Here is a 22,105-nt window from a genome sequence, read left to right on the forward strand (position 1 = left end):
CTAACTGTGCATTTTTTGATACTTAGACTCTAAAATTATCATTATGCCTACGTTTGACATCATTTTATGCCATTAAGTATGCACATATTTAAATACACACATCTGATGAACATCTTTGTATAAAATTAAATTTGGGATTTCTGAGAAGAAAAATACTAAAATAAATTTGCCCATTAAACATATCCTCCACTTAAGAAAAACTTGGGAAAATGTTGGCAAAATACGGAATTCACTTCTCAATTTTTTTCTTTGCTTCTATTATTTTAATATTTATTATCTGTTACGAAGTGGACAAAGAGAGAATAGTTGTATAGGCATACGAATAAATGATTTAAAGTTTGTGGAGTGCAGAAAACAATGTGTTCCATCAAAGTAAAAACTGATTCTGGCCAGAAACTGTCATAGTAGTTTAGGTGTGTATAATGGATTTGATAAGTTTCAACCCTATAACTTTAGTGGTAGAGTAAAACTAATAAAGATAATGTTTCAATTTAAGTTTATTCTAAAAGATCAAAAGGTGGATGTTCTTAAAATGTTCATATTAAATTAGAATATACCTGAGATAGGGTGAAGAAAAATTAATGGGATGAAGAAAAATATTAATAAAGTATTAACAGAATAATATTTACCTATGTTTAGGCTAAATTATTTATAAAATTACTTCTACCTTTCTTTATGCTGTGATTTCAGAAACTGCTTTTTGTAACTTTTGAAAAAATTTAATGAAGCTTTGTACCAAATAAGTGACTGGTTGGTGTAACATTCCTAAATTCAATGAATGACAAAGAACTGGTTAGTTTAATTTTAAATCAATTTAAAAATGACTTAGACAAATCTCCTCTACAAAAAAAAAATCATACGGGTCACCTTTTATAGAAAATAAATGTAAATTGATGAATAGGGAAGCAAAAGTTAGCCTTTAGAAAACAGGCGTGTGCAAATCACACCTCATAGTCTTGAAAAGAAACATCACATTTGGTTATTCTTATAATGCAAATGTCATACCTTATTACACTAAAACGAGACACACTATTTAATGATGCCTTAAACAAAGTCTTATTTTTATTGTTGAGATTAAAGAGGCAACACAGGTATTGCGGTAAAAGAGAATAAAGGATGTCAGTTAAATTTCAAAAAAAAATTGTAAATTTCAGTTTGGGACTAGGTACTAATACACATTTCCTAGCATGAAAGATTGGAGAGAAGTAGAAAAGAGACTTGTATTGCGGGTTTAAAAGCTTTTTGGCTAAATCACTGTAAACATCAATGTTTCCCAAAATACTTAAACAAGCTTTACCATAAGATTACAGCCATGGTTCACAAATCCCAGTGAACGTAAGACCTGGGGGAATTGTTAAAACCTAGGATTTCATAGCCCTAGTCCCAGAGATTCTGATTCAGTAGGTTTAGATTTGGCTGTGAAAATTTGCATTTCTAAACATGTTCCCAGGTGTATTAGTTCGTTTTCACAGTGCTATAAAGAATTACCTGAGACTGGGTAATTTATGAAGAAAAGAGGTTTGACTCACAGTTCTGCAGACTTAACAGGAAGCATGACTGGGAAGCCTCAGGAAACTTACAATCATGGCGGAAGGTGAAGGGGAAGCAAGGACCTTCTTCATGTGATGGCAGGAGGGAGAGAGAGCGAAGGGGAGAGCTGCCACACACTTTTAAACCATCAAATCTCGTGAGAACTCACTCGCCTTTAGACCTACAATAAAAGTCTCTTTCCTACTTCTCTCCAATCTTTCGTGCTAGAAAATATATATTCATACCTAGCCCCAAATGAAATTTACAATTTTTTAAATTTAATTAACTTCTTCTGTTGTCTTTCACTGCAATACCTGTGTTGCCTCTTTAATCCCAACAATAAGACTTTGTTTAAAGCATTATTAAAATTTTATATAATAAAAAATGTATATATTTTAAATATATATTTATATATAAACATATTTAAATATATCTATTTTTATTATAAAATTTTATATAATAAAAGATCTATATCTTATGTATATATACATATGTGTATGTATAAGATATAAGATATGCATCTTATATCTTTTATTTTATTATATAAAATTAAAATTTTATATAATAAAATAAAAGATATATAAAATTAAAATTTTATATAATTAAATACATATTATGTTATATAGTATTATAATAGAGCACAAAGCATGGTTGAAGACTTCAAAAAAGCTGCATTCTATCAAATAACATTTATAAAATTCGAATGATCCTGGAAAATACATTTTTAAACCAACGAAATATGAGTAATATGGTCTCAGATCTTCTATGCCTTACAAGAAAATAATTATATTACATGAGATACAGTGGTATAACACTCTTAACTAAACTGATATTTCTTTAAAACTGATTTCAAACTTTCAGGTTTGTTGTAACGGAGTGCTCTATAACCCCAAGCCTGGACATCGCTGTTGTGAAGAAAAGTATATCCCGTTTGTTCTGAATTCTACTGGAGTTTGTTGTGGTGGCCGAATACAGGAGGCACAACCAAATCATCAGTGCTGCTCTGGGTATTACGCTAGAATTCTACCAGGTGAGGGTTATTTCCAGGTGTACTCAAAAACTATGGGAACCTGAAAACATAAACACGTGGTTCATGTCAGTGAACTATTTCAAACACCTCCCTCTCAACAAAAATTGAACCATAAACACATAACCAATGGCCTGCTCTAAATATTATTTCTTCCTTCTGCTTTGTTAAAATATAAGCAAGGCTAAATATTAGAAAACGAGAGAACAGAAGGAATTTACAATATCTACTACAGAAAGAAATAAATCTGGAGATCTGGCTAACTCCTTTTATCTTGTGGCTTTTTTTATTAACATGACTATATATTTTCACTATTAAATATGTGAATTGCTGACTGTTCCACCCCATGAAGCTGTTCCCCACTTCCTCCATTTCTAATCTGAACTACACATGCATTGTTCTTGGATAGATCGTAACTGCAAATTTCATTTGTCTGAGAATTCTAGGCCACTGGCAATATTCTCTCATCATAAGTCAGGCTAGGGAAGGAAGAATGCTGCAAAGGGTAGCAAACTGGATTTTTTCCTTCATCCCTTTTTAGTATTAGCCAACTTAGCTAGCCATTTTGCTCCAAATTTCAACTACATAAAACAATGCCTAGTGAATATAATTGGGAATGATGTTAATAATAACTGCCGTTTTTAAAGTACCAAGTCTCTCGCAGGCTCTGTATTGAAGACTTTACATGGGATACCGTATAGAATCTTCACAACTCCAGGAAATTTGTATTGTACAAGGCAGTTTACAAGTAAGGAAACTGTTTTAGAGAGGATCATCAACATATCCAGATTCACAGATGTGCATAGAAGTGAAAGAACTAAAATGTGAATATAAGTATGTCTCTCCTAAATCTATGCTCTTTTAAGTACTTTACTGCCTCTTTAACCAAAAAGCATCAACCTCTTTTGACAATTTTTTTAAAAGGACTATTTAAGACTTCTAAACTTCTTCATTACTACCACTGTCAGTTACAATTTATCCTGCAAAAGTAATTGAGAATACAAAAGTAATTGAGAATACAAACTTTTTTCTACTACTTAAGTTTGATACTGATATCTTCTTTAAAGAGCAGGAAATGGATATAGGAGAAAGACAAGAAAGCCAAGTTTTTTGGAGGCCATAGGAAAGCTGAATACTTTGAGATATCTAGTTTGGGGTGAAATTTATGCCCAACGTCTGGTTCATGTAAATTATGTTCAGTATAACTATATCCATCCAAGGCATGTGAAATGAGACACTGTCTAACCCAGTGTCTGTTTTGCAAAATACTGGAGCGAATATAGAAGGTGTGCAATCACCTGATGGGTTCATCTTGCCCATTGCACAGATAGAGCCAATTTACCAAAACAGTGGTATTGCAATAGAGAAAGAGCTTAATAAATGCAGAGCCAGCTAAGCAGAACAGGAGGTTTTACTCAAAACAGTCTCCCAGAAAATTCAAAACCTAGGGTCTGTCTGGGCACGGTGGCTCATGCCTGTAATCCCAGCACTTTGGGAGGCCGAGGCGGATGGATCACCTGAAGTCGGGAGATCAAGACCAGCCTGGCCAACATGGCTAAACCCCATCTCTTGTAAAAAATACAAAAAATTAACTGGGCATGTGGCAGGCTCCTGTAATCCCAGCTTCTCGGGAGGCTGAGGCAGGAGAATTGCTTGAATCTGGGAGGCAGAGGTTGCGGTGAGCCGAGATGGTGCCACTGCACTCCAGCCTGGGAAACAGAGTAAGACTCTGTCTCAAAAAAAAAAAAAAAAAAAAAAAAAAAAAACCCTAGGGGTTTTTTTGGTTGGTTTTTTGTTTGTTTTTGTTTTTTGTTTGTTTTTTATTTGTTTGTTTGTTTTGAGATGGAGTTTTGCTCTTGTTGCCCAGGCTGGAGTGCAATGGCGTGATCTCCGGCTCACTGCAACCTCCACCTCCCAGGTTCAAGTGATTCTCCTGCCTCAGCCTCCCAAGTAGCTGGAATTACAGGCATGTGCCACCACACCCGGCTAATTTTGTATTATCAGTAGAGACAGGCTTTCTCCATGTTGGTCAGGGTGGTCTCGAACTCCCAACCTCAAATGTCTGCCCGCCTTGGCCTCCCAAAGTGCTGGGATTACAGGTGTGAGACACCACACCTGGCCCAACCTAGGGTTTTTTTAGGATAGTGCAGTAGGCATAGGGCTAGGGAATGAGGAATGCTTATTGGTTGGGGATAAAATTATAGGGAGTCAGAGCTGTCTTCTTGTCCTTAGTCAGTTCCTGGATGGGGACTATAGGATCAGATGAGCCAGTTTACTGGTCTGGGTGATACTAGCTGGTCCCTCAGAATAAAGAGTGTGAAAAATAGCTGGTCCCTCAGGATAAAGAGTGTGAAAAATACGTTGAACACCAATCTTAGGTTTTACAATAGTGATGTTATCTATGGAAGCAGTTGGGAAGGTTAGGAATCATGTGGCCTCTGGTGGCATGAACACCTAAGCCATAGTTCCTTGTGGCTAATTTGTTAATTTTATAAAGGTGCTCTGCCCCCCAAGCAAGGAGCAAGTTTGTTTCAGGAAAGGACTATCATCAGTGTTTCGAAGTTAAACTAAACACCTCTCATAGTTATCTTGGCCTATGCCCAGGAATGGACAGGGTAGCTTGTAGGCTAGAAGCAAGATGGAATTGGTTAGGTCACATTTCTTTCACTGTCATAATTTTCCAGTGTCAGGATTTTCTTACTGTCATAATTTTTGCAAAGGTGGTTTCAGGTGTCCTGATTAAATACTGCTCAAGTTTACTCAAGGCAGGGAATCTTCACTCATTATTTTTCCTTATAATTAATAGAAAAAAAAGTTTGTATAGCAGTGCTGTTATTTCTTATTCTCTATCAAAAATATTTCAAAATTGAATAAGTTCTAGTAAACCAGATTTTCCACGTAAGAAAAAGTAAAAATATATATGGAAATAAGGATTTTGTAGAAAACTGTTAAACTTCTTCATACTACAGCTCACGATGTCAACAATGGATCAAATACTGTTAAATGCTTTACTTTCTCGAAGTAACTTAAATTTGGGGAGTTTTCATGTATGATTCATATCTACCCTTGATTACAAATCATTGCTATAAAATTATAATTACAGTGATCAGATGGACGTTTTGTGTTGTTCAATTCCTACCATTCTTCACACCAGTAGACCAAGTTAATCATGGAACTAAGTAATAGTGTTTTCATTTCCACATCATGTTAAAATTTTTATGTTATGATTTGCAACAAACTATTCAAACTCTACAAAATATCCTCTGTCCCTTAAAACTAATGAAAAATTCTTAGTTACATCTTCACTGCTGCTAACTCAGGAGACTGGCCTGTGACTTTCTCAATGCTAACATAAGTAGTCAGATTTTGAACCGACAGCACAATCTACTTTTGTTAGGTTTCAAAATAAAATTTAACATTTTTCTTAAAAATGAAATAACTCATGGAAGCTCAGAAGTTGTCATTGATATTATATAAGCCTTTAATAATTAATTTTTAGACCAAGGGTTTAAAAAATATGTATTGTCTGTATGTATAAATACATGTTTCTGCACACCTAAAGCATTTTAATATCTACCAAACCATTGAGCATGCCCCAAATTTTGATTCTTTTTTAAATAGTTCATTTTTCATAACATTAGAATGCGTACCCTGGTGTCAAGAGAAAAGGAAAAAAGCAATCTCATGAAATAATCAAAGAGTGTTTTGCTCCAATCATTAATCCCACTGTACCTAAATGAAGAGATTATTTTGTGACCTCTGTCCTCAGCCCCGTGGTCTTTGTTAACTAGTTTAACACTGGTTACATTGACGGGGAAAAAAGCGCAATGGTCCCAAATCCTGTTACATCTAAATGTGATTTAAATCTGGTCACTAGTCTGCCAGTTCAAGGCCAAGATGGGTATAGGCATTTTGATATTTATGGATTAGCCTGAAATATTGGTAAATACGTACTTTATTTTTTTTCTCATGACTTTCTTCCATAACACCCCATAACAAAGAGCAGAAGAGGAAAGAATGCTCATTTCTCTCCCTTTTTTAATAAATATGCTAATAACCCCAAGTAAATGTTAATGTGGGTCATTCTTTGATAAGAATAACAATTAACTGTTAGACTGCATGGTAGTTTTTAGAGAGAAAACATTTTCAAGCCTGGCCTGAAATAGATTCATTTTGAGAGGTTAATGAGAAGGTGACTGATCCTTGTATCTTATGTCTAATAGCCCCTTTTTGAGGAAAAAAAAAATAGTTTTATTTTTTATTGATATAATCCACATCTTTTTTTTTGAAGACTTTTCTTCTGTCAGTAACTAAATAAGATTCTGAGGGATTCAGAAAGACATAGCTAAAATATCTGAACCAATTAACATTTATTATGCTCAAAAGAGGCTTAAAAAAAAGTATTGGCTTTCGCCATGTAGATGTGTATACTATGTTTCCTCTAAGCTCACCATTGTCCTGAGTGGTGTTTAATTAACTGTTGTTGCCCTGTGCCATGGGATACATTATCTTAAAGTTTACCATAGAGGGACATTATGTTCTTTGACTGTGAAGACAAAAAATATGGCAACTACATTTCAGACGAAATAGAATTATTTTACCCAGGGGAAGATAACAAATACAGTAACTTTACTGTTTACAATAAGCTCGTTGCTCCTTCATTGGTCTCTGGTAGCATCATCATGGAAACTTTTACTAAGTTCCGTTTTTCTTACAGATACCATATTATAGGATCCTTTCAAAGATAATTGACTAAGCCAACTGTCTCCTGAATTCTAGAAATTCATATTTTGAGAAAATCCTGAGTATGTCTTGATCCGCTCCTGGATATTTACCCTAGAGAAAAGCAAATTTATGTTTACACAAAAACCTGTACATGAGGGTTTACAGCAGCTGTAATCATTACTGCCAAAACCTGGAAACAATTCAAATGTCCCTAAGTGAGTAAATGGACAAATGTGGAACAAAGGAATACTATGTAGCAATAAAAAAGAACAAAGTATTGATAAGTGCCAAGAAGATATCATGCCCAGTGAAAGAAGCCAGTCTCAAAAAGCTACCAACTGTGAGACTGCATTTACATGACATACTATACAAGACAAGCCATAGTTTTGGAGAAAAAAGTTGACAATTGCCAAGGGTAATGGATGGGAAGGGAATGTGACTATACAGGGATAGCATGAGGGTGTTCTGGGGGGGTGATGAAACTCTTTTGTATCCTGATGGTGTTTCTTCATTAAAATTCATGGAAGTGTGCACCCAAAAAAACTAATGGTCCTGAATAATATTTTTAAATGAAATATTTTTAAAAGACTATTTCCATTTTACACATAGGAAAAATTGGACATAGAAACATGACCAAGACACTCAGCTAGTCAAAATAGGAATTTTCATGATTAAATTTTAGGTTGAGCTCCTAGAGATGGTGTGTTTTATAATAATGTGATGACTGTGTATGAGTGACTTAATATATTTTTCTCATATGTTAGTAGAACAGTAAGATAGCAAATATATTTCCATTAAAATTACAATGAACATCCCTATCTTTAAAAGAAAGCAAAAATGTCTTAGTCAGTGATGACTATTTCAAGTAATATTTTACATGATCACATTCTTATGAAAGAATAAGTTTTGTGTAGTGTTGCAGTGGTTTGATGCTGAATAATTAGTGAATAAGATATTGGTTCTGGAGTCAAACTGCCTGGCTCCATATCCCATTTCTTTCACCTCTTAGTTGTTTGACCTTCATTAAGTAACTTTAGGAATATTAGCAGGGTATTAATGTTTCTGATGTCCATTGGGCTGCTGAGTTAGAATACCCAAAGCTAACCCAATCTTTTATATCTAAACAGAAAAAAAATGTTTAGTAATTGAGGAGCATATGAGTAAAGAGGGCTAACAGGCCTCCTTTAAATGACAAAGTTTCCAATGAATCTTTCCAGAGCAAGGACTCAGGGGTGTCCACTTTCATCAGATCATGTAAAGGGATAGCCAGTTCCCAAAAGCTAAGATTCAAACATCTAATAACCTTTGAGATCCTATGAAACAAAGGATCCTTGTTGATTCTATGAGGCCAAGCAATTCTCTAAGTTGACTTTTAGCAACTAGCCAGGGAAAGTCATGAAGAGCTTCCAAACTTTGAAGAGAAAAAGACTTTCCATTTTGCAAAATGTCACAGCCTAGAATTTAGGTCCTAGAAAAAGCATTTTGTTCTGACAAAATTGACATTTAGAGACTTTATGTCGATTGTATGCTACCACTATTGACAAATAGAGGGAATCAATTTTTCAAGACTATCTGGAGAACGTGACAGATGATCATTCACATATTGTACAACAGTTGAATCTTATAGGGGAAATTAAATATCGCTCAGTTTGTTTCCTATTGCTGCTATAAATCATGACCAGACACTTCGTGGCTTAAAACCACACAAACTTACTTTATACATCTCAATATCAAAAGTTTGAAATGGGTCTCATTGAACTAAAACCAAGAAGTTAACAAGAGCTGCATTCCCTTCTGGAGGAGAGAATCCATTTTCTTGCCTTTTCCACCTTGCAGAGGCTGCTCACATTCTTTGGCTTGTGGAACCCTTCCATTTTCCAGGCCAGCAATGACCAGTTGAGCCTTTCTCACTTCATATTATTAAACTTAATCACATCCGTTGTCTTCATTCCCCTTTGCCATGTACCATAACATAGTCACAGGTTCCAGGGATTAGGATGTGGACATCTTAGGGAGGCCATGATGTGCTTACCATGGTAAGGTAATGGTTAAGCAGTTGTGAGAATTAAGAAAGCATTGTCGTAAACTCTTGGGGAATAACTGTCACAAGTGAAACAAAAAAAGATACTGTGAGCCTGAGTGCAAGAATATATGAAAAAATTGCCAAGTATAGATTTGCTATAAATTAAGCAGCTGCCTCAGGGAGTGGCAGTAGGATGATATTAGGGTTGGGAACTACAGGAAAATGGGGGAGTGCAATCTTGTTAATGACACTTAAATCTTGTACAAAGTGGTACACAAGTCTTTTATCATTTTGATAGAGTGAACAGTGAACTACAAGGACTGGTACAGGGGATAATGAGGTGTTATGCCAAGTGAGGTAACTTTCTAGAGGTATGTAGATACAATGGACCAAGTTATTAAATATTGTTCTTTTTAGTAGATTTTGGGACAGTTTCAAGAAATGCATAGCCAGATTGATAGACATCTTTAAGGGGTTAGCATCCTGTATGAATCCCACATCTGAGCAGTTTTTGCCCCAGAGGATCTTGGAGACACATTCAAAGTCAGAGATGTTGATAAGAAAGGCATCAGGTAATTAGCTGGTGCTACCACCAAATTATAGGCCAGACATTCTTCTCCTGGGAGTTACAGAAAGAGACTTTCAGGTGCACATTTAATGCTGGTATCTCATTTACAAAGTGGATCTCTTCTCAACAGATGCACTGAAGTGGAATTACTAAACAAAAAATGTGTTGATTCAAGAGAAAGAAAAGAAAAATAAAGGCAGAATCTGAAAATTATTTGATATGTGTACCGCTGAGACATTTGGTTATTCCTAGAAAGGGATAATGGAAAATTAGAAGGGTTTTTGATAGATAATATACCTACCACCAGTATCAATCTTCTATTTTTACAATTGCATAGAAATTTCTCACTTTCTATGTCAAGGGCAGTTATGGATAGATGAGAGCAGCTACTTTCACAGAGAGGTGCTGTTTTGTCAGTTTGTCCTTTTTTTTTTTTTTTTTTTTTTTGATTGTGTCTTTCTAAGATACACTAATAAAGGCAGAGTAGGTGTTCTCCCAGTGTCCCTTACAATATTGAAGGTTGTTTTTGTGTAGACTAGACATAGAGGTGCCCTCATTCTTGGCTTTATCTAATTGCTTAATCCCAAAAGCTGTTAATGTGGTCTGAATTTTTTTTCTTTTTTTCTGAGCCAAAGTATCTTCTAAGTGCTTAGCAAGCTCTTGTAATTTAGAAGGAAGGGACAATCTACTGTCTTATCCTCTGTTTTATGGGAAGTTATGATACCTTCTTCACTGATCTTTAGAGTATTCTGGAAGGTGGTAGTTAAGTGATCTCTGAAGCCAGGCATGGATTTATTTTTTCCTTGTTTACAGGACTTTTTTGTGGTAAAGTATACACAACATAAAATTTATCATTTTAACCATTTTTTAAGCACACAATTCAGTGGCATTGAGTACATTTGCATTGTTGTACAATCATTACCACCATCCATCTCTAGAACTCTTTTATCTTCTCAAGCTCAGACTCTGTTTCCATTAAGCACTAACTTTCCACTCCCCGTTATCTTCAACCCCTGGAAACCACCATTCTGTTTTTGGTCTCCATGAATTTGACTACTCTAGCTACCTAATATAATTGGAATCATACAATATTTGTCTTTTTGTGTCTGGCTTATTTCACTTAGTGCATTTTCTTTCTTTTTTTTATTATACTTTAAGTTTTAGGGTACATGTGCACAACGTGCAGGTTAGTTACATATATATACATGTGCCATGTTGGTATGCTGCACCCATTAACTCATCATTTAACATTAGGTATATCTCCTAATCCTATCCCTCCCCTATCTCCCTACCCCACAACAGGCCCTGTGTGTGATGTTCCCCTTCCTGTGTCCATGTGTTCTCATTGTTCAATTCCCACCTATGAGTGAGAACATGCGGTGTTTGGTTTTTTGTCCTTGTGATAGTTTGCCAAGAATGATGCTTTCCAGCTTCATCCATGTCCCTACAAAGAACATGAACTCGTCATTTTTTATGGCTGCATAGTATTCCATGGTGTATATGTGCCACATTTTCTTAATCCAGTCTATCATTGTTGGACATTTGGGTTGGTTCCAAGTCTTTGCTATTGTGAATAGTGCCGCAATAAACATACGTGTGCATGTGTCTTTATAGCAGCATGATTTATAATCCTTTGAGTATGTACCCGGTAATGGCATGGCTGGGTCAAATGGTATTTCTAGTTCTAGATCCCTGAGGAATTGCCACACTGACTTCCACAATGGTTGAACTAGTTTACAGTCCCACTAACAGTGTAAAAGTGTTCCTATTTCTCCACATCCTCTCCAGCACCTGTTTTTTCCTGACTTTGTAATGATCGCCATTCTAACTGGTGTGAGATGGTATCTCATTGTGGTTTTGATTTGCATTTCTCTGATGGCCAGTGATGATGAGCATTTTTTCATGTGTCTTTTGTCTGCATAAATGTCTTCTTTTGAGAAGTGTCTGTTCATATCCTTCACCCACTTTTTGATGGGGTTGTTTGTTTTTTCTTGTAAATTTGTTTGAGTTCATTGTAGATTCTGGATATTAGCCCTTTGTCAGATGAGTAGATTGCAAAAGTTTTCTCCCATTCTGTAGGTTGCCTGTTCACTCTGATGGTAGTTTCTTTTGCTGTGCAGAAGCTCTTGAGTTTAATTAGATCCCATTTGTCAATTTTGGCTTTTATTGCCATTGCTTTTGGTGTTTTAGACATGAAGTCCTTGCCCATGCCTATGTCCTGAATGGTATTGCCTAGGTTTTCTTCTAGGGTTTTTACGGTTTTAGGTCTAACATTTAAATCTTTAATCCATCTTGAATTGATTTTTGTATAAGGTATAGGGAAGGGATCCAGTTTCAGCTTTCTACATATGGCTAGCCAGTTTTCCCAGCACCATTTATTAAATAGGGAATCCTTTCCCCATTTCTTGTTTTTGTCAGGTGTGTCAAAGATCAGATAGTTGTAGATATGTGGCATTATTTCTGAGGGCTCTGTTCTGTTCCTTTGGTCTATATCTCTGTTTTGGTACCAGTACCATGCTGTTTTGGTTACTGTAGCCTTGTAGTCTAGTTTGAAGTCAGGTAGGGTGATGCCTCCAGCTTTGTTCTTTTGGCTTAGGATTGACTTGGCAGTGTGGGCTCTTTTTTGGTTCCATATGAATTTTAAAGTAGTTTTTTCCAGTTCTGTGAAGAAAGTCATTGGTAGCTTGATGGGGATGGCATTGAATCTGTAAATTACCTTGGGCAGTATGGCCATTTTCATGATATTGATTCTTCCTACCCATGAGCATGGAATGTTCTTCCATTTCTTTGTATCCTCTTTTATTTCATTGAGCAGTGGTTTGTAGTTCTCCTTGAAAAGGTCCTTCACATCCCTTGTAAGTTGGATTTCTAGGTATTTTATTCTCTTTGAAGCAATTGTGAATGGGAGTTCACTCATGATTTGGCTCTCTACTTGTCTGTTATTGGTGTATAAGAATGCCTGTGATTTTTGCACATTGATGTTGTATCCTGAGGCTTTGCTGAAGTTGCCTATCAGCTTAAGGAGATTTTGGGCTGAGATGATGGGGTTTTCTAGATATACAATCATGTCATCTGCAAACAGGGACAATTTGACTTCCTCTTTTCCTAATTGAATACCTTTTATTTCCTTCTCCTGCCTGATTGCCCTGGCCAGAACTTCCAACTCTATGTTAAGTAGGAGTGGTGAGAGAGGGCATCCCTGTCTTGTGCCCGTTTTCAAAGGGAATGCTTCCAGTTTTTGCCCATTCAGTATGATATTGGCTGTGGGTTTGTCATAGATAGCTCTTATTATTTTGAGATACGTCCCATCAATACCTAATTTATTGAGAGTTTTTAATATGAAGGGTTGTTGAATTTTGTCAAAGGCCTTTTCTGCATCTATTGAGATAATCATGTGGTTTTTGTCGTTGGTTCTGTTTATATGCTGGATTACGTTTATTGATTTGTGTATGTTCCCATTCATGTTGTTGTACGTGTCAGGATTTTATTCCTTTTTAAGGTCGAATAATGTCTCATTGTATGTATATAACACTTTTGTATTCATTTATTCATCAGCGGACATTGGGGTTATTTCTGCCTAGTGACTATTATGGTTAAAGCTGCCATAAACATTGATGTAGAAATGTACAAATTTCTGTTCAATCTCCTGTTTTCAATTCTTTTGGGTTTATACCCAGAAGTGGAATTGCTGGATCATATGGTAATTCTATGTTTAATTTTCTTTTTAAGAACTGCCATACTGTTTTGTGGAACATTTTAACATTTTATATTCCCAACAACAATGCATAAGTGTGCCAATTTCTCCATATTCTTGCTGTTTGTTATTTTATGTTTTTTATAACTATCCTAATGAGTATCAAGTGGTATCTCATTGTGGTTTTGATTTGCATTTCCCTACTTATTATTAATATTGAATATATTTTCATGTGTTTATTGGCTATTTGTATGTCTTCTTTGGAAAAAAGTGTCTATTAAAGTTATTTGCCCATTTAAAAAATAAGGTCTTTGTTTCATGTTTTTGAGTTATAGAAGTTCTTTATACATTCTGGATACTACTTCCTTATCAGATATATAATTTTAATATATTTTCTCATGAGTTGCCTTTTCACTTTGTTGATAGTGTTCTTTGATGCCAAAAAGTTATTAATATTAATTATGATGAATCCAATTCATCTTTTTTCCTTATTGCTTCTGCTTTCAGTGTCATAGCCAAGAAATCATTGGCAGACCCAATGTCATGAAATTTCCCCTTTGCTTTCGTCTAAGAATTGTAAGTTTTAGCTTTTACATCTAGATCTTTGATCCATTTTGAGTTAGTTTTGGTATATGGTATAAAGTAAGGGTTCAATATCATTCTTTGGCATGTGGATATTCAACTTTTCCAACATTATTTTAAAAAAAAGGTCCTTTTCTCATTAAATGGTCTTGGCACTTTTGTTGAAAATCATTTGCACATATATGCAAGGGTTCATTTTTAGGATCTCTGTTCTATCCCATTGGTCTACATGTCTGTCTTTGTACCAGTAACACACTTTTGATTACTGTAACTTTGTAGTAAGTTTTGAAATCAGAAAGTGGGAGATCTCCAACTTTGTTCTTTTTCAATGTTGTTTTGACTATTTGGAGTTTTTTGAGATTCCATGTGAATTTTATAATGGCTTCTTCTGCTTCTGCAAAAAGCATTGGGATTTTGATAGGGATTGAATTGATTCTGTAGATCACTTGAGCAGTACTGGCACCTTAACAGTATTAAGGCTTCCAGTCCATAAACATGGGATGTTCTTCCATTTGGTTGTCTTCTTTAATTTCTTTCAACAACATTTTGTAGTATTTCAGTCTTTCACTTTCTTGGTAAGCTCATTCTTAAGTCTTTCATTTTTTTGATGTTATTGTAAATGAAATTATCTTATTAATTTTATTTTCAGGTTGTTCATTCTTAGTGTATAGAAACATACCTGGTTTTTCTATGCTGACTTTGTATCTTGATACTGTGCTGAATTTGTTTATTAGTTGTAACAGGTTTTTTTTTTTTAGAATCTTTATAGTTTTCTCTATATGATATCATGCTGTCTGAGAACACATAGTTTTGCTTCTTCCCTTTTAATTTAGATGGCTTTTATTTTTTTCTCTTGCCTATTGCTCTAGCCATAATATCCAATATTATGTAGAATACAAGTGGCAAAGGGTAGCATCCTTTTCTTGTTTCTGATTTTAGAGGAAAAGTTTTCAGTCGTTCACTGTTGAGTATGACATTAGGTATAGGTTTTTCTCATATACTCCTGATTATGTTGAAGTAGTTTTCATCTATTCCTATTTTCTTGAGTGGATTTATAATGAAAGAGATTGAATTTTGTCAAATATTTGTTCTACATCAACTGAGATAATCATGTGTTTCTTTTTTTCCCCTTTGTTCTATTGATATAATGTGTTACATTGATTAAATTTTCATATATTGACCCATCCTGGTATTTCAGGGATATATCCCGCTTGGTCATGTTGCAGAATCATTTTAATGTGCTTTGAATTCAGTTTGCTAGTATTTTGTTGAAGATTTTTGCATCAATATTCATGAGAGCTATTGATTTTAACTTTTTTCTTGTAGTTTCTTTGGTAAGTTGTATGTTTCTAGTAATTTGCTCATTTCATCTAGTGAGATGGATTTTTGGCCAATAAATTTGGAGAGAAAAGATCTCAAGGATAGCTGCTGAGAGTTATTGTCCTATTATTTATACTCCTTATATATCTATGTTTAATTAAATATTGTCCCATATTTTTATATCATTTTGGTAAACAGTACATCTTGCTTTTACTAAACAAATTTTAGGATATCCAGGGCTCACCAAAAGGTGAACTAATTGAGAAGAAGTCCAGGACTATAAATCCCTAAGGCAGTCCTAAATTCTTCAGTGGATTTGTGCCATTTCTTAAGAAAGCTTGACAAGTCATTAATTGGATTATAGAAATCTTACCTGGACCATGGTTGAAGGCCATAAGACCCATCAGATTGGTCATCATACTCACGTACCTTATAAGATAGAATGAAGAGATATTGTCCAGGGGAAAAGATATGTTCAAGAAAGAACGTAGAGAAAAGGAAAGAAGGTCTGTTGAAGGTGTAGGAAGAAGAGGAGGAGCAGGACAAAAGAGAGAAGGAAGTCAGGGTTCCGAGGGCCACGAGGGAAGACAACCACAGTGGGGTCATGAGATAGGGAAGAGAAATGAAGCTTGGATTTCAGATCCACCAAGTTTTTATTAGTTCTTTTGAAGGTATCCTTAAGGGAAGCCATTTACAAAATTTTCTGTCTTTTAGAGTTGTCTTTATACCAAACAAACAAACAAGCTAACTCTTGGTATTTAGAATATTTGAGTCCTTTGATTTTAAGGTACCAGGCAAAAGATTATCTAATTCTGTTTTTTGGTTTTTTGTTTGTTTGTTTGTTTTTGTTTTTTAGATATGCCCAGGCTGGAGTGCAGTGAAACAATCCTGGCTCACTGCACACTCTGCCTCCCGCCTCCCGGGTTCAAGCAATTCTCATGCCTCAGCCTCTCGAGTAGGTGGGACTACAGGCAGGCACCACCAAGCCTGGATAATTTTTTTATTTTTAGTAGAGATGGGGTTTCACCATGTTGGCCAGGCTGGTCTTAAACTCCTGGCCTCAAGTTATCCACCCACCTAGGCCTCCCAAAGTGCTGGGATTACAGGTGTAAAGCACCACACCTGGTGGATTATCTTATTCTTATCCCAAATTTCCCAGACTGTCATGTGAAGAGAAATGTAGTAAAATTCAGTGTGTGACATAGCCCAGAGAAGTACTAGCACACTGACTTAAATACGGTATTTTTTACTCCTCTCATGTAATTAACCTTCCCAATGGGAGTATTTTGTTTGGTTGAACAAATATAGTTTGGTTAAGGAAATTATAATCATAAGCAATATAAATTTATCAATAGTTGGTTTTTGAATCCACTCTACTTTCCAAAAGAAAATTACACAGAACAAAAAAGTATTCCTAGATGTTTTTCTATAATGCCACATAGTCCATGTCACCAGACCTGATGGTGAGGAAATAGACAACATAGACTTACCTGTAAGTTGCCATGTGTGTATCTGATCTAACACACATGTTTATACACAAAAACTTTGGAGTCATTTGGAAATTTTGCAACTCCAATATGACATTATTCTCTTTAGTTATTCTGTCAATCAGTTGGGATCTGCAAGATGATTGTGATAAAAGTTAATTGTTAGTCATAGCATATTTTTTTAACTGATATAATGATTATTATTGTCCTAAATTGACAGGTGAAGTATGCTGTCCAGATGAACAGCACAATCGGGTTTCTGTTGGCATTGGTGATTCCTGCTGTGGCAGAATGCCGTACTCCACCTCAGGAAACCAGATTTGCTGTGCTGGGAGGCTTCATGATGGCCATGGCCAGAAGTGCTGTGGCGGACAGATTGTGAGCAACGATTTAGAGTGTTGTGGTGGAGAAGAAGGAGTGGTGTACAATCGCCTTCCAGGTAAGGGGCCCAGGTCTACCTTTCAGTAGATGGAGGATCTGAGAAGCAGAGAGAGTGAGAAATTTGCCCTAGAAATAAAACAAATAAGTAATTAAAGCTCACATTGGTTATATCTAATGCAATAATTAGGAACATATTGTTTAACACATAACAATGTAATCTCCCAATTTTTACATGTATCTCATGTATTTCATAAAAACACATCAATTTTTTTTCCTCTTGAAAAGGTCATGTCCTCCAAAAAAATTTCCACACATGAATGCATTGGTTATGAATGAAAAGAATATTTCCTAGCAAATAGTATACAAAATTATTATAATGATATTTTATTATAATTCTTTTACTCCCTTATTCTACTGTATTAAGCTAACACTAATATAAATAACAATAAGTATCATTGAATGAATACTAACAGACACTGTGCCAATATTTTATATATTATTACCTCAAATAATCTTCACAATAATCTTACATGATAGGTACTATTAATTATCTGCATTTTAAAAATGAAGAAACTGAAGTTCAGACATTAGATATTAGACATTATCTTGCTAAATACCACACAGTCAGATCCAGATTTTGGGAAGCCTGACATTTATGTTATTGGAGGTGGGGCTTTTAAAGACAAGAAAATTAAAATATGAAGTTAATGTTCACAGTATCTTCACCAGGCATAGATTCCATCTCAAGAAGCCACTTTCTTTGCTCCTGCCTAAGAAGCAACTCCTCATCTGTTAGTTTTATGATTGCAGCAATTCAGTTACCTCTTCAGGCTTCACTTCTCATTCCAGTACTCTTGCTATTTCCACTGCATCTGCAGTTATTTTTTCCATTTTGAGTCTAAAACCCCTTAGTCATCCATGAGGGTTGGAATCAACTTCCTCTAAACTCCTGTTAATGTTGATATTTTGACTTCTTCCCATGAATCATGAATATTCTTAGTTGCATCTAGAATGGTGAATCCTTTCCAGGTTTTCAATTTACTTTGTCCAGATCCATCAGAGGAATTACTATCTATGGCAGCTATAGCCTTACAAAATGTATTTTTAAATAATAAAACTGGAAAGTCAAAATGACTACTTGACCTATGCTGTGTTAATAGGCATGTAAACATTAATTTTCTTGTCTATTTCCATCAGAGCTCTTGAGTGACCAGATGAATTGTCAGTGAGTATTAATATTTTAAAAGAAATATCTTTTTTCTGAGCAGTAGATCTCAATAATGAGCTTAAAATACATCGTAAACCATATTGTAAACAGATATGTAATCATACAGCCTTTTTGTTCCATTTACAAGCACAAGCAGAATAGATTTAGCATAATTATTAAGGGCCCTAGAGTTTTTGCAGTGGTCAATGAGCATGGGCTTCCACTTAAAGTCACCAGCTGCTTTAGCCCCCCAGCGGGAGAGTCAACCTGTCCTTTGAAACTTTGAAACCAGGCATTGACTTTTTCCCTCTACCTATGAAAGCTCTAGTTGGCATCTTCTTCCAGTACGAGGCTATTTCATCTACAATGAAGATCTGTTGTTTAGTGTAGCCACCTTCATCAGTGATCTTACCTAGGTGTTCTGGGTAACTTGAGGCAGCAGTTTCTACATCAGCACTTGCTGCTTCACCTTGCACTTTTATGTTATGAAGATGGCTTTTTTTCTTAAACCTCATGAACCAACTTCTGTTAGCTTTCATCTATTCTTCTGCAGCTTCCTCACCTCTCTCAGCCTTCATAGAATTACAGAGAGTAAGAGCCTTGCCTGGACTAGGCTTTGGCTTAAGGGACTGTTGTGACTGATTTGATCTTCTATCCAGACCACTCAAAGTGTCTTCATATCAGCAATAAGGCTGTTTCACTTATTCATAATAAATGAATGATAAGCGAAATAGAAATCTTACCTGGACCACGGCTGAAGGCCATAAGACCCACAAGATTTGTCATCATTCTCACATACCTTATAAGATATAATAAAGAGATACTGTCCAGGAGAAAAGATATGTTCAAGAAGGAGTGGTACAGAAAAGAGAAGAAGTTCTGTTGAAGGTGTGGGAAGAAGAGGAGCATTTTGATTTTCTTCAAGAACTATTCCCTTGCATTCATAACTGGGCTAACTGTTGGGCATGAGAGGTCTAGTTTTTGGCCTATCTTGGCTTTCAACATGCCTTCCTCAATAAGCTTAATCATTCCTAGCTTTTGATTTAAAGTGAGAGACATGAGACTCTTCCTTTCACTTGAACACTTAGAGGCTATTGTAAGGTAATTAATTGGCCTAATTTTAATATTGCTGTGCCTCAGAGAATAGGAAGGCCTGAGGAGAGGGAGAAAGATAAAGGAACGGCTGGTGTGTGAAACAGTCAGAACACACAGGACGCTCATCAACTAAGCTTTCCGTCTTATATGGGCAAGGTTCATGACACACTAAAACAATTACCATAGTAACATCAAAGATCATTGACCACAAATATAAATATAAAATATAAAAATAAAAAATATAAAAATATAACAAATATAATAATAATGAAAAAGTTTAAAATATTGTGAGAATCATCAAAATGTGACACAGAGACACGAAGCGAATACATGCTATTGGAAAATTGGCACCAACAGACTTCTTGATGCAGGGTGGCCACAAAACTTCAATTTGTAAAAAATGCAGTCTCTGCAAAGTGCAGTAAATCAAAGCACAATAACATGAAGTAAGCCTGTGATACTAAACTACTATATGCCTTTTTAACTCTCATTCTCTCCTATGTGTGCAGCAGAGCTTTTCAGAGGTTACGTGGCATGATTTGCAACAGATCGAATGCAGACTCAGAAAGAAAATTAAATTGACTTCTCTTAACTAAACACTTAAAAAGCTTGCAAAAATGTAACACAATTTCACTCTTCTCACTATTTTTTATTTGAAAAACATTTATTTTTCATAAATATGTTAGAATGTTATAGAGTTATTATTTTATGTCTAAATGCATTAATAAATAAATATTTCAAAAATTTCTGCCATAAGTTTTAACACAGTACATATCAACAGGTAAAACCCATATAAACAAAAGGTATTTGGGGTCCTCAATAATTTGTAAGCGTATAAAAGGATCCTGAGACCGTAATTTGAGAACCACTGCTTAAAGTCATAGTAATGTCTTCTAGAAAATTATGGCAACTAATTAGTTATCCTGTACTATGACTAACCAGTTGAATACCTCCTCCTCCTTTAGATGAAGTAGCTAATAACAGGTCTATTAAAGATAGAACCAAGGTGGCAGGGAGGATGCAAAAGTGTTACCTCCTGTATACCCTAATACATCAGAGTTTAAAAATGACAGCAAAATATTTGATTTCAGTGTGTTTGTTCATCTGTAGCTTTTTAAAAGAATTAGTCAACTGCTATACTCCGTCCTTTGTTAAATATGTATTATGTAGTAACCATATTCAAGATATCATTCTTGGTGCTTTGCAAGTGTAAAAATGGCCAAGATTCCATTTTTGTCCTCAAGAACTTACAACCTAATCAAAGAGAAAAGTGCCTACAAGGTTATACACAGGCCATAAGAGAGGGATGAATGCATGCATATTCTTAAGACTGAGAGATCACTCCAGTCAAGGTAATGAAGGGGGTTGTTCCATTGGATTGGAATCTCAAACAGTGAGTATGATTTTGGCAGGTGTGGCTTGAGCTAAACTGTGAGATTAGCAATCTGCAAAACACAAATAATAGCGAGTGCTTTGGTTTACAGGAGGTATACACTCTGTGTAAGGAAGAAAGGAGATAAATCTGAGTAGGCAAAAGGATTTGAACATTATTTAGCACTCAGGGAAGAGTCAATATGATGATAAGAACTGTAGTTTAAGATTAAATTTAGGTGGCAGAACAAATACAATAGAGAAGGAAAGAGAAGTCAGAACACCACTGGCATGAAGTAAAATACATCTGTTCTAAGAAGTGGAATGGAGGTTACCGTCCACTAGGACAATGGTTCTTAACTTGTTTTCCTTTTGAATCTTTTGAAAGTTACAAACCCTCACTCTGAATAATAGTGCATAGAATATACACAAAAATTTGCCTGTAATTTTATCCACCCTTGAACTCCATCCATGAACTCAAATTTCAGAATCACTTCTTTATTTACTCCAAGATGATGTCGCATGCCAGTCAAACATTTCTTACACAAATGGTGACAGCCCTCAACTCCTGCGAATCAAGATAAGCTCTAGAGTTTCTCATGGCATTCTACAGCTCTGCCAACTCTGATAACTATAGTGGACTTAAGGAATAATAGTTTTACAAAGGAAAAAATATATCTTTTTATTCTCTTGACTTTCTTTCTGCAGGTTGCACTGAAAATAGACAGATTCCACATGTATTTTTCCTCTCTCTGATGCCGTTCACTCCTGTAGCCCCTAATGACTGTGACCTTAATGACCTTCCAGAATATCCATATGGCCCTTTTTCTCAACCTAGCAACCAACAGCATACCTGCTACATAAGAGTTTGGATCTCATAATATCGTTCCTAAGCCTGGCCTCTCTCGCTGCCTGGCATTGTGTGCCTGCCACGAGACCGGGCTGGCTCGTAAAACATCTCTTTATGTACTTTATTACTTAAACTCTTTTATTTGCCTGCAGGAGCCCTTTAACAAAATCACATTGAATTGACTTTCTCACACCAAATCAAATCTCCCTGGTCCCAGTTCAGTTGTCTTTGTCAATATGTATTTT

General features: G+C 35.5%; 1 protein-coding gene across 1 annotated transcript in view; it reads left to right on the forward strand.

Moving 5' to 3' along the window:
* USH2A (usherin) overlaps window positions 1-22,105 on the forward strand; it is a 798,713-nt gene that overhangs the window by 605,380 nt on the left and 171,228 nt on the right. Inside the window, exons 48-49 of the mRNA XM_016938662.4 lie at window positions 2,392-2,560; window positions 17,177-17,395. Of these exons, the coding sequence (XP_016794151.3) occupies window positions 2,392-2,560; window positions 17,177-17,395 (388 nt within the window). The remainder of the gene's footprint in view (window positions 1-2,391; window positions 2,561-17,176; window positions 17,396-22,105) is intronic.

Source organism: Pan troglodytes, chromosome 1 (genome assembly GCF_028858775.2).
Source record: "Pan troglodytes isolate AG18354 chromosome 1, NHGRI_mPanTro3-v2.0_pri, whole genome shotgun sequence".
Lineage (NCBI taxonomy): Eukaryota > Metazoa > Chordata > Mammalia > Primates > Hominidae > Pan > Pan troglodytes.